General features: G+C 33.4%; 1 protein-coding gene across 1 annotated transcript in view; it reads left to right on the top strand.

Annotated features, from left to right (window-relative positions):
* LOC133199874 (E3 ubiquitin-protein ligase RNF12-B-like) overlaps positions 1-13242 on the top strand; it is a 70497-nt gene extending 57255 nt beyond the window's left edge. The window contains exons 4-6 of the mRNA XM_061335693.1: positions 12210-12380; positions 12610-12843; positions 13030-13242. Of these exons, the coding sequence (XP_061191677.1) occupies positions 12210-12380; positions 12610-12843; positions 13030-13209 (585 nt within the window). The 3' untranslated portion in view covers positions 13210-13242. The remainder of the gene's footprint in view (positions 1-12209; positions 12381-12609; positions 12844-13029) is intronic.
* Positions 13243-16533: the final 3291 nt, after the last annotated feature.

Genomic DNA, 16533 nt, shown 5'->3' with positions numbered 1-16533 from the left:
TAATGTTGAAATAATTATGTAATGTTCCCTTAGCAACCAATTTTGCTGTATATTAACCAATATATTTTCAAAACACTGACAAAAAAATGAAGGAGAATATGTATTTATATACAGAAAACAAGATATTTAAGCTTCGTCCCACTTATGAATTATAAAAACATATTCAATTTTCTGCATCAGTTATGTAATCTATGTATAGCAACCAAATGAGGTCAACAGCAACAGAGCTGAACAGACATTTTGTAATCCTTAAATTATCAAAAAATGTTGGTAACACTCCAACGAACTATTTATGAAAATTCAAACAAAAGCATGATCAATTTATGTATGAGAATTGTTTTTGATTTTGTTTGTTTTTATTTGTTTTGTTTTGTTTTTTTGTTTTTGTTTTTTTTTTTTGTTTAGGTTTAACCTTTACATAATTTGTCTTAAATTCAATATTTCTCTTCTTTTAATTGAGTAGTCATTCCTCATTCAATGAAATCTTCAATCCATTTAATTTTCATCTGTTTCTTGATAGGGCAATGCCAATGTCACAGCATTCAAAGATATCATCTCATACAGTACTTTTCGGAACATAATCAGAGATACCCATAATGCTGATGGCTTGTGTCATCTCACTTGTCTCAGTCATGCGTGTGTCTTGACTCCCTGGAAATCACAGTCTCTCATTAGAATCTGACTTCTGTGTAAAAACTTCAAAAATTAAAAACAATATTAAACAAGAGGCCCATGGGCCACTACGCTCACCTGAGTAACTTTGGCCTTGTTGTTTTTCACCTGATTTCCCACCTTGTAGTATTTATTGTGGCCCTGCCCTAACCCCGGGGGTCATGATTTTAACAATTTAATACACTACCTTAGGATGCTTCCACTTAAGTTCCAGCTTTTCCAGCCCACTGGTTCTTGAGAAGAAGATTTTTAAAGGTTTTTTCTACATATATCAATGTAAAACTTGGATTCCCTATTGTAGCCCCACCCTAACCCCAGGGGTCATGATTTGAACAATTCAGAATCTACACTATCCCAGGATGCTTCCACATAGGTTGCAGCTTTTCTGGCCCATTGGTTCTTGAGAAGAAGATTTTTTAATGACCCCACTTACCTCTTACCGGGGCTGTACCCAAGCATCAAGAGGCCATGACTTATGCATACTTGAATCCACTCACAACAAATGCATATGCTGGATAGCAATATGACTTATGTAGCCATAAAATTTGCTTCCATATTTTAGCCCCACTCAACCCAGCTTGTATCTACAAGACTTGCGAATTTCGATTTTCTTATGAAATATATTGCACACCATTTATAATTTTGCTTGTTATTGGCACACTAGGATACAATGAGTTCATTTAAGAAATGAATTCAACTTTTAAGAATTCATAAGGACATGAATAAGGACGCTTCACACAATTTATTTTAAGACATGTGATTTGAATAAATTTAAATCTACATACCTGAGGATGCTTCCATATCAATATGACTGATCAAGGTCTTGCTGTTTTAGAGAAGATTTTTAAAGATTTTCTTTTTCTTATCCCTATGTAAGACTTTGATTTCCCTTTTTGGCCCCATCCTACTCCAAAAAAGTCAAGATTTGAACAGAACTGGATCTACACTATGTAATTAAAGTTTCACATAAGTTTCAACTTATCTGGCCAAATGGTTCTGTTTTTTTTTTAAAGATGTCACTAAATTTTCACTAGGTTTTCTCCCTCTTGAAAGATTATGTGGCCTTTCTATGAATAAACTTGGATTTCCTTTACCCAGGGATGCTATGTAACACTTTTGGCCTAGTTTTTCTGGAGAGGAAGTCAAAAAGTTTACAATTGGACAAACAGACGAACACTGAACAAATGTGACCACTTGAGCTTACAGCTCAGGTGAGCTAAAAGGTGCAAATGAAAAAAACCCAATAATTATTATAAATGATAATATACTTACATTATCTTACGATCCCTCTGTGCCTAATATAACTGATTCTGGTTTCAATAGATAATTTCTTCATTCTCTCTAATCGTTCACGGTAGCTCAGTCGGTAGAGCGCTCGCTCCGTGATCGGGAGGTCGTGAGTTCGAATCTCGGCCGCGACAGACCTAAGTCGATAAAAAATAGGTAGCAACTGTTCCTTCGCCATGCGCTCGGCACTTTTGAGTGAAAGTTGCGGGTCTTTCGGATGAGACCTTAAAAACCGAGGCCCCGTGTCACGGCAGGCGTTGGCACGATAAAGATCCCTCACTGCTCAATGGCCCTGAGTGCCGAGTAAAGGTCAAAATTTGAAGCCCTTCACCGGTATATGGTGACGTCTCTATATGAGTGAAAAATTCTCGAATGGGACGTAAAACAATATACAATCAATCAATCATTCTCTCTATGAAAGTATAAAAAAAAATATAATTATAGATTTGACCTTGAAAATATGCCTGTTATTATACTGACTTTTCCGTGAATGTTAAAATGTTATGACACACATCCTTTAACTTGAAAATTGAAAAATATTCAATGGAGGAAATAAAATACATTTAAGAACATGTTTTTTTTTTTTTCAATAGACAGAGGGAATTAAAATTCAGTGATCACTATTGGAAGGTTTTACATGCATGGGCATGTACATTATGATGCAGTATTGTACTGTGGAAACATTAATTTTATGAAGTTTTATAAATTTTAACAATGCCACACATCTTCAACCATGAAATTAAATATTTGTTCTCAAACCTTGTAGTAAAAAAGTGACTCCCATCAAGCCACGAACCCCGTTTTCACTTAGATCCGACACTAATTTAGTGTTTCGGCGGTGTGATAACAGGCCAAGCATATAAATAGATATTCTATACTAATTATAATTAGTTATATAAGTCCGCCATCATCAGGAATCCACTTATATATATCAATATTGTATATTCATTTTATTTGTTTTATTATATACCGGTATGTTCTTTTTAAATAGTAGAACCGGTAAGGGAATTTCCCAAGGTCACGTAATGTTTAAATAATAAACACAGATGAAAGTTGATTGTGTAAATAAATATGCAAGAAAGCGATAATTTGTTAACTGTCTCTGACTGAGATATGTCAGTAAATGATATAGTTGATTACATTGTAATTGACCAGTAAGTGAGGCTTTACTAACTTTTATTAAAGTTTTGAACTTTTTAGGAGATCTCCTAAACTCCTGTGTTTTTTATATGCTATAATTGGTTTGTCTTTGAATATATCTTTGAGTTCGGGCTCTCTTGATAGAGTGTGCCAGTATTTTAGCAATTTCTTTTTGATATTGCTAATGGCTGGGTTGTATTTTGTAACCATGACCAATGGTATATCAGAATTACTGTTAACTTTCTTTTTTTGATTTAAATGGTCTCTTTTGTAATTTTCTAGAACATTGTTCATTGAACTGTTAATCTCATTTTCATTATATCCTCTTTTCAACAGAGAAAATTTGAACTTCTCGATCGCATTGTGAAAAATATTAGAATCGCTAGTATTGCGTAAATGACGAATGATTTCGCCTTTAATAATTCCCTTGAAAACAGAAGGGCTGTGTGCACTATTGCGTTCCAGATACTGGAAAGTATTAGTAGGTTTTATGAAAGTTTTGACATCAAGAATTCCTTCTAATTCAAACCTTTCTCCCTTAAATAGGGTGATGTCAAGGAAGTTCATTTCTTTGTCAGAAATTTCATATGTGAATTTTAAAAGAGGATGATGTGAATTTGCTATTTGGAAAAATTGATGAATTTCATCCATTTCCCCATGATAGATTATAAATCCATCATCTCGATATCGACCGTGATAAATAATATTATGTTGAAATGGAAATTTGTTAAGAATTTCCGAAGTGACTTCATACATTCTGATATCGCACACTTCAGGACTGCATTTTGAGCCCATTGCGCAGCCTATAATTTGTTTATATTTCTTAGAATTAAATTCAAAGACATTATTTTCTAATATTGTTTGTAACAACCACAGAAGATCATCTGTAGGTGGCGAAGGAATTTTAAATTCTCCTTTGTTGAATTTAGAGTATGCTTCACTGACAGCTGTGAGTAATTCGTTGAACTGCATATTTGTATACAGGGATGTTACATCATAACTGACCATTATGCATTCTGCTTGCGGTCTAAGTTTTTCTATTTTTATTATGAAATCAGAGCTATCTCTGATGTAAGTGGATTGTGTTTTGACTATTGGTATTAGGAAGTAATCAACATATTGGCTGATTCGTTCCGTCGCCGACCCGCATTGCGAGATAATAGGTCGTGCTGGGCAAATGATTTCTTGATTGTAGTGGCCCTGTTCTTTGATAAGATCAAACATCGTCTGATCTAATTTGTGAAGTTTAGGTAGTAAGTATAATCTACCTATTCGTGGAGTCACTTTTTTACTACTGTGTCCATTGCCTGTGATAATTTCACTGAAAAACTGGGAACACGACACCAACTGGCCTGTGCCCGGGAGGGAATTTATTTTTCAATGAAAAATAATACGTTGCCACCATTCATGAAATGGAATATCAGCTGCAATCCCAATCTTGGAGATAAGGACATTGACATTTTGTTCCAATCTCTTTGGAAGGAAAAGGCTGATTCTTTGAAAAGGGAATTTATGCAAGAATCCATCAAATTCTTGGAGGATAAAATTGAAGAAACTAATAATCAATTAAAAGAAATCAGACATGAGGCTCTCCAAAAAATCGGAACAGCCACTTCCACCTCAGGATTAGCCCGAAACGAGCTCAATACCCGTATGAATGCCAGCAAGGAAAAATTTGATAAGGAACTGTTGCAATTTTGCACAGCAATAAGAACCAAACCTAAACAGGCGGCTGGAAAAAACAAATCCACTACCGGTACCTCATACAGAGGAGGCAAAGGCAAAGGACATAAAGGGCGAAAATTTTCACTTACTAAGTGACTTTAATGTCCAGTTATAAAAACTTGAGTGTATCACTCATGCGCAACTGAACTGAATCGCTATACTAAAGTGACTCCATTGTCCGATTATTATATTTGAGTGTATCACTCTTAACTCTAACGAACTTATCCCTATGGGAATTAGTCATTTCTTTAAAGTATCATTCGCTATTGATTACATACTGTGACAAATTATGTTCTGTGAATGATCAATGAATAAAATATTCATTTCCTTTGGAATTTTGCTATCTTATTGATATGCCTTTTGGTAAGGAAATTGTATTTCTAATTTTCTAATTGGTTAGTTCAAACATGATTACGTCTGGATTATTCAATAATAACATACAGGATTTGTACGCATGCGCTAGCGGCATTTTTTACCATGTACGAAGGTTTGCTCACATTTTCACATACACAGCCAACAGAATGGCACGTCGTTTCGATCGAAACATCAAAAGAAAAAAACGATCTATTAGGGCAATGAAATACAAAGCCCGCAAAAATAGAAAGTTCTACTCCAATGTTCTTTATGCAAGAGAACATGTATTCAATCTGACCAAAAACAAGTTAACAGATAGTGAATACTTATTGTTAGCAAAAGGGCTGAAATTCATCCCAACACCTTCGACAAAAGTCGCAAAAAACGACTTACTCAAAGATTTTGATGAACTTGCACGTAAAATGAGATGTAAGTTCAATTTCAAGACTAACAACGATGAGATTCATCCTTTCTACACAAAGAGTGGATATGAACCACCTAAGATGATTGGTGCACTTGAAACCTACATCGATAAGACCAAACTTGAACTTTCCTCAATTCAGATAAAAAAATGCTCTGATAATTTATCTAAAGTTGAGAGAAGAGCACTTAACCAGTTACGATATCGCCACGATATTGTAATTAAAAAGGCAGACAAAAACAACATATGTGTTGTTATGAACAAACACGATTATATTAAGGAGGGCGATCGCCAATTGAACACTAAATATTACGAAACAATTGACGATTTTGATTTATCATTGCTCCAAAGGAATATTGAAAATAAAATCAATGAACTTAAGGCAAATGGGTATCTAGATAAAGTTACATATAGATTTTTAATGGATATTACGTATCCACGAATAGGTAGATTATACTTACTACCTAAACTTCACAAATTAGATCAGACGATGTTTGATCTTATCAAAGAACAGGGCCACTACAATCAAGAAATCATTTGCCCAGCACGACCTATTATCTCGCAATGCGGGTCGGCGACGGAACGAATCAGCCAATATGTTGATTACTTCCTAATACCAATAGTCAAAACACAATCCACTTACATCAGAGATAGCTCTGATTTCATAATAAAAATAGAAAAACTTAGACCGCAAGCAGAATGCATAATGGTCAGTTATGATGTAACATCCCTGTATACAAATATGCAGTTCAACGAATTACTCACAGCTGTCAGTGAAGCATACTCTAAATTCAACAAAGGAGAATTTAAAATTCCTTCGCCACCTACAGATGATCTTCTGTGGTTGTTACAAACAATATTAGAAAATAATGTCTTTGAATTTAATTCTAAGAAATATAAACAAATTATAGGCTGCGCAATGGGCTCAAAATGCAGTCCTGAAGTGTGCGATATCAGAATGTATGAAGTCACTTCGGAAATTCTTAACAAATTTCCATTTCAACATAATATTATTTATCACGGTCGATATCGAGATGATGGATTTATAATCTATCATGGGGAAATGGATGAAATTCATCAATTTTTCCAAATAGCAAATTCACATCATCCTCTTTTAAAATTCACACATGAAATTTCTGACAAAGAAATGAACTTCCTTGACATCACCCTATTTAAGGGAGAAAGGTTTGAATTAGAAGGAATTCTTGATGTCAAAACTTTCATAAAACCTACTAATACTTTCCAGTATCTGGAACGCAATAGTGCACACAGCCCTTCTGTTTTCAAGGGAATTATTAAAGGCGAAATCATTCGTCATTTACGCAATACTAGCGATTCTAATATTTTTCACAATGCGATCGAGAAGTTCAAATTTTCTCTGTTGAAAAGAGGATATAATGAAAATGAGATTAACAGTTCAATGAACAATGTTCTAGAAAATTACAAAAGAGACCATTTAAATCAAAAAAAGAAAGTTAACAGTAATTCTGATATACCATTGGTCATGGTTACAAAATACAACCCAGCCATTAGCAATATCAAAAAGAAATTGCTAAAATACTGGCACACTCTATCAAGAGAGCCCGAACTCAAAGATATATTCAAAGACAAACCAATTATAGCATATAAAAAACACAGGAGTTTAGGAGATCTCCTAAAAAGTTCAAAACTTTAATAAAAGTTAGTAAAGCCTCACTTACTGGTCAATTACAATGTAATCAACTATATCATTTACTGACATATCTCAGTCAGAGACAGTTAACAAATTATCGCTTTCTTGCATATTCATTTACACAAACAACTTTCATCTGTGTTTATTATTTAAACATTACGTGACCTTGGGAAATTCCCTTACCGGTTCTACTATTTAAAAAGAACATACCGGTATATAATAAAACAAATAAAATGAATATACAATATTGATATATATAAGTGGATTCCTGATGATGGCGGACTTATATAACTAATTATAATTAGTATAGAATATCTATTTATATGCTTGGCCTGTTATCACACCGCCGAAACACTAAATTAGTGTCGGATCTAAGTGAAAACGGGGTTCGTGGCTTGATGGGAGTCACTTTTTTACTACAAATTTGACCCCTCAAAATTAAAAATATATTTTACAGTATTTCTTTTCTTCTGATCAGAGACATAAACAACAAATAAATATTAAAATAATGATTTATATTTCTGGTCTATTTAAAAGTAAATGACTGCTAATACCAGTGAATAACTGCAAAAGGCTAAATTGTCTTTTTTTCTAGATGCTGGCAGCATTTTTTAAACATTCTGTTGAATCTGTAGAGTGTAGAGTTCATGTACATGTATCTGCATGTAGAGCTACCTTGTATAATTTACATGAAAATCTGTAGTGCTGCTAACAAGACTTTTTCTTGGCTTTTGTAGAGTAAAACAGGAATGAAATATAGAAATACATTTATAATACGTACATTCACGCATTATCTTTTATCTGAAAACAAATCAGTTTGACACTGTCATCTTGCAAAATTAATTAATGTAATATATTGTATTGCAATTTGCAATTTCCATGTGCAAATCTGATCTACAGACTTTCATAGTAAAAGTAACAGTAAAATGACCTTTGCCAAGGAAACAAGGACCCCTCGTATGTTGGTAAGCATAGTAATATATCTGAAAGAATTGCCTTAAGAAAGTATCTTTTCATACCCCTCCCCCCCCCCCTCCCCCAAATCCTGAAATTGAAAAGGTTTTTCAGGTATTTTTATTTTTTTTCTTGCATGTCAAAATTTTTATGTTTGGCATCTGTTAAAATTAACTTGAAAAACCCCACCTCCATTCCATCCACCACAAAAAAATCTTTGACCCGCAACCTGAATTTCAATGAGTTTTTTTTTTTTTTAAATGTATTTATACAAATTAATGTTTCGCTTTCAGAACATTTTAAACTGTTAAATTTACATAATGATTAAAAAATCTGTGATTATAACATGTACATAGCTATACTGGGCATTTCAATAACAAATAAATATAGAGAAAATACATACATGTACCAGTTCGATAGGTGTCGGTCTTGATTGTCACTGTATCAGCTCTGCATTATTTGCTATTAAAATATTTGCATCAAATTAATATAATTGTTTCTGCATACTTCTGCAAAAAGGACAAATATTTGAAGATCGATGTAATGTGTGTGGCGATTTTTGGGATAATAAACAAAGAAAACAAATTCATTTGGATTTTACATGCATTTAGCTACCAGTTTAAGTTGTACACAGATGAATGGAGACAATTCGGATAAGGAAGAAAGTGATCGCTTTTAGAAATAAATATATATATATATTTTTAAAATTATATTACCTGATTTGTCATAAGGTTTTTGTTGTTGACAAGATTCCAAGCTTATGAATCTTTTTCCCTCTTGAAACATAAATTTTCCTTGAGTCAGTGCTCCAGAACATCCAAAGGTTGCCGACATTTTTTGTTTCTATCACAGAAGAGTTCCAAGGGAGGTAATTCATGACAATAAAAGATGGGAAAAGTACCCATCAGTATGATAAAAACCCTTTCAATTTAAGCCCACTTAAGAATGCTTCTCAATTTTAATTTTGATATAAACAGTATTAATATTCACCTTTTTGAGGATAGCATCAGATATTTATTTTCTTGTTGTAGATTTGAGAATTCAGTCACCGAAACAGGGTCAAAAATAGGCTAAGTGTATGTAGAAAAACTAATAGAAATTTAAAAGTTTTTGTTCACATGCAGACAAAATGTAAAAATACTAGTTTTTACGTCACCTGAGTCACTCAGGCGACCTATTGCTATCTCTTTTCGTCCGTCGTCGTTCGTAAACTTTTGAACATTTTCAGCTTCTTCTCTGGAACCAGTGAACCAATTTTGGCATATAGCATCTATGGGTGAAGGGGAACAAAAATTGTGAAATTCGTGGCCCCTGCCCCCCTGGGGCCTGGGGGGTGGGGCCAAAACCATCAAAATTAATGCAATAATCATTGAGCCCTCTACCAAAATTGTGAAATTCATGGCCCCAGGGTCAGGGGTTCTGGTGCTAGGGCGGGGCTATATAGAACATATAGTGAAAGTGCATTATTTCTTTGAAAATCTTCTTTTCTACTCCTAGGTATTATTGAAACATAGTTATGATAAGCAAGAGTGACTCTACCAAAATTGTGAAATTCATAGCCCCAGGGTCAGGGGTTCTGGTGTTAGGGCGGGGCTATATAGATCATATAGTGAAAGTGCATTATTTCTTTGGAAATCTTCTTCTCTACTCCTGGGTATTATTGAAACAAATTGAATACATAGTTATGATAAGCAAGAGTGACTCTACCAAAATTGTGAAATTCATGGCCTCTGGGTCAGGGGTTTTGGTGCTAGGGCGGGGCTCTTTTGATTATATAATGAAAATGCATTAATTCTTTGAAAATCTTCTTCTCTACTCCTGGGTATTAGTGAAAAAAATTGAATACATAGTTATGATAAGCAAGAGTGACTCTACCAAAATTGTGAAATTCATGGCCCCAGGGTCAGGGGTTCTGGTGTTAGGGCGGGGCTATATAGTTCATATAGTGAAAGTGCATTATTTCTTTGAAAATCTTCTTCTCTACTCCTGGGTATTATTGAAACAAATTGAATACATAGTTATGATAAGCAAGAGTAACTCTACCAAAATTGTGAAATTCATGGCCCCTGGGTCAGGGGTTCTGGTGCTAGGGCGGGGCTCTTTTGATTATATAATGAAAGTGCATTAATTCTTTGAAAATCTTCTTCTCTACTCCTGGGTATTATTGAAACAAATTGAATACATAGTTATGATAAGCAAGAGTAACTCTACCAAAATTGTGAAATTCATAGCCCCAGGGTCAGGGGTTCTGGTGTTAGGGCGGGGCTATATAGATCATATAGTGAAAGTGCATTATTTCTTTGAAAATCTTCTTCTCTACTCATTGGTATTATTTAAACAAATACATGGTTATGATAACCAAGGATGCCTTTTCCAAATTGTGAATTTCATGACCCCTGGATCAGAGGTTCTGATGTTAGGGCGGGACTCTATTTATTACACAGTGAAAATGCATTCATGCTTTAAAAATCTTCTCTGCACCTGGCCATATCAGAGGCAAAAACGGTAAAAGTTTTAATAAGGAAGGGTATTTTTACCAGATTTTTGAACATCAAAACCATTTGGTCAAGTGTTCTAGTCCAGGCCAGGGCTCTATTAATTTGTATTCTACTGAGAGGAGTTATTCCCCTTTGCCATTTACTTGTGATAATTAATCACTGTAAATAATGTACTTGATAGGTTAATAGAATAAGAGAATTATGCAAGAATTTTTATTGTATAATACAAAAAGTACTTTCATAGTTTTAATGATCAGGTAGACTTGTCTTATTAAGGTTTTTCATCCCTAATAGGAACTAATTCTCTATCCTTAAATATCAATCACGTATATAATACTCTGATATTAATTCAAAGAACTTTACAGTAGAAAAGGATTTACCAAGTGAAAGTTTCAAAAACCTAATTAACTAAGCAGTATTTAATTAATAGAAATTGCACTGAAGTCTATGGAGACAAGCGATTTTTTTAAAATAAAAATTCAGATAATAAGAATATCAATAACTACTGTGGTGGAAAGATCCATTAAATCATTAGAAATACAATGACAATTGAAAACAATTTTTTTACCGTATATTTTTTTAAAATTGATTTTTATTACTTAAAAAAAGAGGGAGATAACTCTACAACAAAGGTCAAGTCATAAATTAGGACACTTCCATTCTTACATGCTAATGGTAATAAATGTAGATTATGTCTAAATATACTGAGTATTCCACCCGTACACATCTGTTATGTATTCAAATTCATTGAATCTGAGGCTATTAGGGATGGAATTCCAGTACCTTATATTTTCATCAAAGACCAAGAGTCTTACTCAGACCAATGTAAGAGATTTCCACAAGGAATTAAAAGAGTACAGAAGCGCTGATAGTTTCTTAATATACTGTCTGGTGAGAGTGATAAATGGGGAACAGATTAGAACTTAATTTATGAACTGTTAATGAATACTAGACTAATTATTTTGTTAATCCTGATCACCCTATTTTTCTTGCTTTTGGGCAACAAAGCTTCACCTTTCAGTTCATTTTATACTCTATGGATCCTTTAAATTGTTGTATTATACTCAGGTGACCGTTAAGGCCCTTGGGCCTCTTGTTTAAAAATAGTTTTAATCAGTTTTATTAATATTTATTGATTTTTTATTTGTTGTACTATGAAAAAGTGCTGCAAATTGATTGAATCTGAATTTTTCAAAAGCATGTATTTTACTTACTTTGATATATGGTTACCATGGAAACGAGTTGGCTAATCATTGTAAAATTTTACCACAAATGATAAAACTGTTAAAGAAGTTTATTAACGCAAAAATCCCGAAATTTTTAAATTTTATAGTTTCCATCAATTACACTGAGGAAGCTTGATGATTCGTGATATTCTCTCTTAAAAAATTTTAAAGAGTAGATTGATAGGATAAGATTCTTATACTTTTTTCTTATTACTTTTAAGACACACTTTAATTTCATTTATTTATTTCAGGTGTCCCAGTCCATTGTGGAATGCCTCCCTACACCCCCTGCAGTGACGCTATTTACGGCTGACTTTGAGCGTGGTATAAGGAAGGGATTACAGGAGGTCTTCCCCGAGGCCAGGATCCGTGGTTGCGTGTTTCACTGGTCTAAGGCAGTGTACACCAAGGTCCAGGAGAATGGACTACAGGTAAAATATTAAAAAAATTATTATTTATATAATTAAATATATATTATATAATTTAAAAGTTTTTTAAACATATATATATATATATATATATATATATATATATATATATATATATATATATATATATGAAGATAGATGATATAAAAAAGGATATATAAAATTTCAAGACATAAGACACTCTTCAAATTTCAATCTCGGAACATTAATTTTGCTTTTATATTTTAATCAGGTTGCATACAGAGAGAGAGACGACGTCAACAAGTGTGTCCGGAAGTTGATGGCTCTCCCTTTCATCCCTGAGGAGCACTTCGTTCCTGCCTTCCAGAGGATAAGCAACTCCGTGGGGGAGGAGGGACCCTTGAGGGAAGTTGTTGACTATGTCCAACGGACATGGATCAACAACCGCACCTGGCCTGTGTCATCCTGGTGTACCTTCAACCAGTCCATCCGGACAAACAACGAGGTAATATTTTAAGGAAGTTTACACATGTTGATAAATTATAAAGTTTAAAAAATTCAATTTATATTAATTTAAAACTCTTTCTATCAGTTAATATTGTAAAATTTACTTCACATCTATACAATGTAATGAAATTTATAAATATAAATATATACTGTAATTATAATAATTTAAACATTACTTTTTCAGGTTGAAGGCTGGCACACCAGGATGAACATGCAGAAGGCCCAAGGGTCCCACAACCTGCCATTCTACGTCCTCCTAGACCTCCTGAGGAAGGAAGCTGACCTCCTCCCCCTGCAGAGACGCCTGGTCAGTGAGGGGAAGCTGCAGAGGCTGCAGAGGAAGTCCACCAGAAAGGTAACATGAATTTCAATTAATAATTGATATATTTTAAATTAATTTACAAATAAAGTGCCCAAATAGAGTATATAATTTAATTTAATCTTACCTTTTTAACTTTGTTTAAACATACTTTTGAATTATTTCATTACTTGATGAAGGATCTTACTTACGTGTCTTAATTTTCATATTAGGTCCAGGCCAGGACATTCCAGTTGTGGTCCACTTATGCCATGGGAGACATCTCCACATCTTCCCTTCTGAAGAAACTTGGCCGCCTGTACAGCCCCTTCTGAAATCTGACTGTGTTGTGACCAAAACTGAGTTGTGATTTAGTTTTGGTGCATTTTATCTGTGCTTCTAGTGACTGTGTTTTGTGACCAGTAGTGCCTGTAGTGAATTTAGTTTTAGTGTATTTTAGCTGTGCTTCTTGTGACTGTGTTTTATGAACAATAATTGACTTGAGTGGACTAGTCTAATAGTTCTTGTTACTTGTGCTTGTTTTATCTTACTTTTGTTTTGGTATGTAAATATTATTCAAATAAAAAATAAATAAGAAATTATATGTCTTTGTCTGTTTTCATTAATAAACCACAACAAAGAATGAAAGATGAGAAACGGCATCAAGACGGCACAAGAGAATAACAAAGGGAAAATTATGTTATATGAAGGAACCAAAATGACCATAATATTGAATAGAAAAGTATAATAAATAAGTAGTACTATAGAGAGTATATATAATGACATCATGTGTCAATATTCATATAACAAAATTATGTTCGACATACATTCCGGAAAATCTTGTCAACACATCAATCTGCGCATCGCATCGCGCATATGGTATATGGAAATTCAGAGGCATAAACTAGTTAAAAATGTACAGAAAACACATTTGTGTACGAGTTGACTTCTCAATTTTTTTGGAAACTATGGCAAATATTACCTTAAATCACATAGGAAAACGTATGTATGAGTTGTGTACGCGTTGACTTCTGGTTTGTATACGAGTTGACTTTTTTTGTGTACGAGTTGACTTTTGGTATACGAGTTGGTTTGTGTACGACTCGGTTTGTGTACGAAGTGACTGTAAATCTTTAGCAGGTAACGAACATACATCTTGACCTTATTTTAAGTAAAGACACATTTAGAACATTTATATCTGAAAACGCTGCCAAACAGAAAAAATAATGCCTACAAACATATTCATACAATCATTGTAGATGACGTTAGCGTGGTGAGTTCTCACTTGTTTATAGTTAACATAGTGAGCTGGTGAGTGCTCACTTTTTACAGTTATCCACAAACGCCTAACTGAGCTGAAGGACACAGCTAATAATCATCAAACAAGATTTGGTGTATTAAGTATTCTGTGTGTTTGTGACAAGCTGCAGCTAAAGCCGGTTTGTGAATCATACATTTCTCAACAAACATCTATGATTCCCTTCGTTCTATGGAAAACTTTGTTCAAGGAGGGATTCTTGTCTGGTTTCTGACTAGATGAAATATTCAAAGTATGTTTGCTTATATGTTTTATATATTTAGATGTAAGAGATTTAAAAGATCATATTTTTCTTTCCTCATCACAATTGTACAACTTTAAATAGAAATGGTAAACTGAGTTTGAAATCTAGCAGGGACTATATTTTTGGCGGAATGGCAGCGTATGAAAATTTCTTCTTTTCTGCCTCTCAAAATAATTATAGAACAATGAATTTAGTTATAATTTTTACACAATCAAAGACATGGAGAAAATTTTTAAATGTAAGATAAATTAATAATAAGGAACTAAAGTTTTAAAATATATCAAATAAATATGATTTTCCAAAAAACTACAATTTTGTTAGCTTTTAAAAGCTTCCAGTCTAAGTTCAGATTTGAGCCAAAAATCCGTAAAAAGTGTTTGTTCTCTCTTAGTAAACGGTCAAAACTTTTTGTTTTTATATCATTTTGTATCTTTATGTGACAACTTTACTATATGTGAAAATCAGAAAAATTTAAATATAGGAAGCATATAAAAATAACTAAAATATCTGAAAAGTTTAAGAAAAATAGAGAAAATTCGGATTAGCCATTATCCATTTTAGTGAAATTATTTATGTCAATTTGGTAATGTCATCTTATAGACCCTATATGGTAATATCACTTTATGCAAAAAGAAAAACATTTAATTCATTGAAATAGAAGTAGGCATCGCATGATTGGCAACAGTAATTTTTTATTCTTAATGTCCAGGGAAAAGGTACTGACCTTGCCTCTAATATAAAACGGTCAAATTTAATCTAACTGATACCATCACTTAGTGATATTGTCTTCTTGATTCTGTGAAAATTTCATGATAAGTGTTCTTATGAGAAGAATCCCTCCTTAAAGTCAAATTCTTAAAAAAAATTCAGACAATCTGAGGATAGTGTTTATGCATCATTGTTAATGTTAAACAGAGCAAGAGTTGGCATAATAACTGATGAAGATATAAAATTACTACAACATGAAGAGTGGCAAAGTGTAGTACATTTACATCCCACAAGTGCAGTACATTTATATCCCACAAGAGTAGTACATTTATATCCCACAAGAGTAGTACATTTATATCCCACAAGAGTAGTACATTTATATCCCACAAGAGTAGTACATTTATATCCCACAAGTGCAGTACATTTATATCCCACAAGAGCAGTACATTTATATCCCACAAGAGTAGTACATTTATATCCCACAAGAGTAGTACATTTATATCCCACAAGAGCAGTACATTTATATCCCACAAGAGTAGTACATTTATATCCCACAAGAGTAGTACATTTATATCCCACAAGAGTAGTACATTTATATCCCACAAGTGCAGTACATTTATATCCCACAAGAGCAGTACATTTATATCCCACAAGAGCAGTACATTTATATCCCACAAGAGTAGTACATTTATATCCCACAAGAGTAGTACATTTATATCCCACAAGAGTAGTACATTTATATCCCACAAGAGTAGTACATTTATATCCCACAAGAGTAGTACATTTATATCCCACAAGAGTAGTACATTTATATCCCACAAGTGCAGTACATTTATATCCCACAAGAGTAGTACATTTATATCCCACAAGAGTAGTACATTTATATCCCACAAGAGTAGTACATTTATATCCCACAAGAGCAGTACATTTATATCCCACAAGAGTAGTACATTTATATCCCACAAGAGCAGTACATTTATATCCCACAAGAGTAGTACATTTATATCTCACAAGTGCAGTACATTTATATCCCACAAGAGTAGTACATTTATATCCCACAAGAGTAGTACATTTATATCCCACAAGAGTAGTACATTTATATCCCACAAGAGTAGTACAT

The sequence above is a fragment of the Saccostrea echinata genome, unplaced genomic scaffold (assembly GCF_033153115.1).
Source record: "Saccostrea echinata isolate AGI-Se365-2 ecotype Australia unplaced genomic scaffold, CSIRO_AGI_Sech_v1 ptg000036l, whole genome shotgun sequence".
In the NCBI taxonomy this organism is placed as follows: domain Eukaryota; kingdom Metazoa; phylum Mollusca; class Bivalvia; order Ostreida; family Ostreidae; genus Saccostrea; species Saccostrea echinata.
This window is presented reverse-complemented; position numbering and strand designations above follow the sequence as displayed.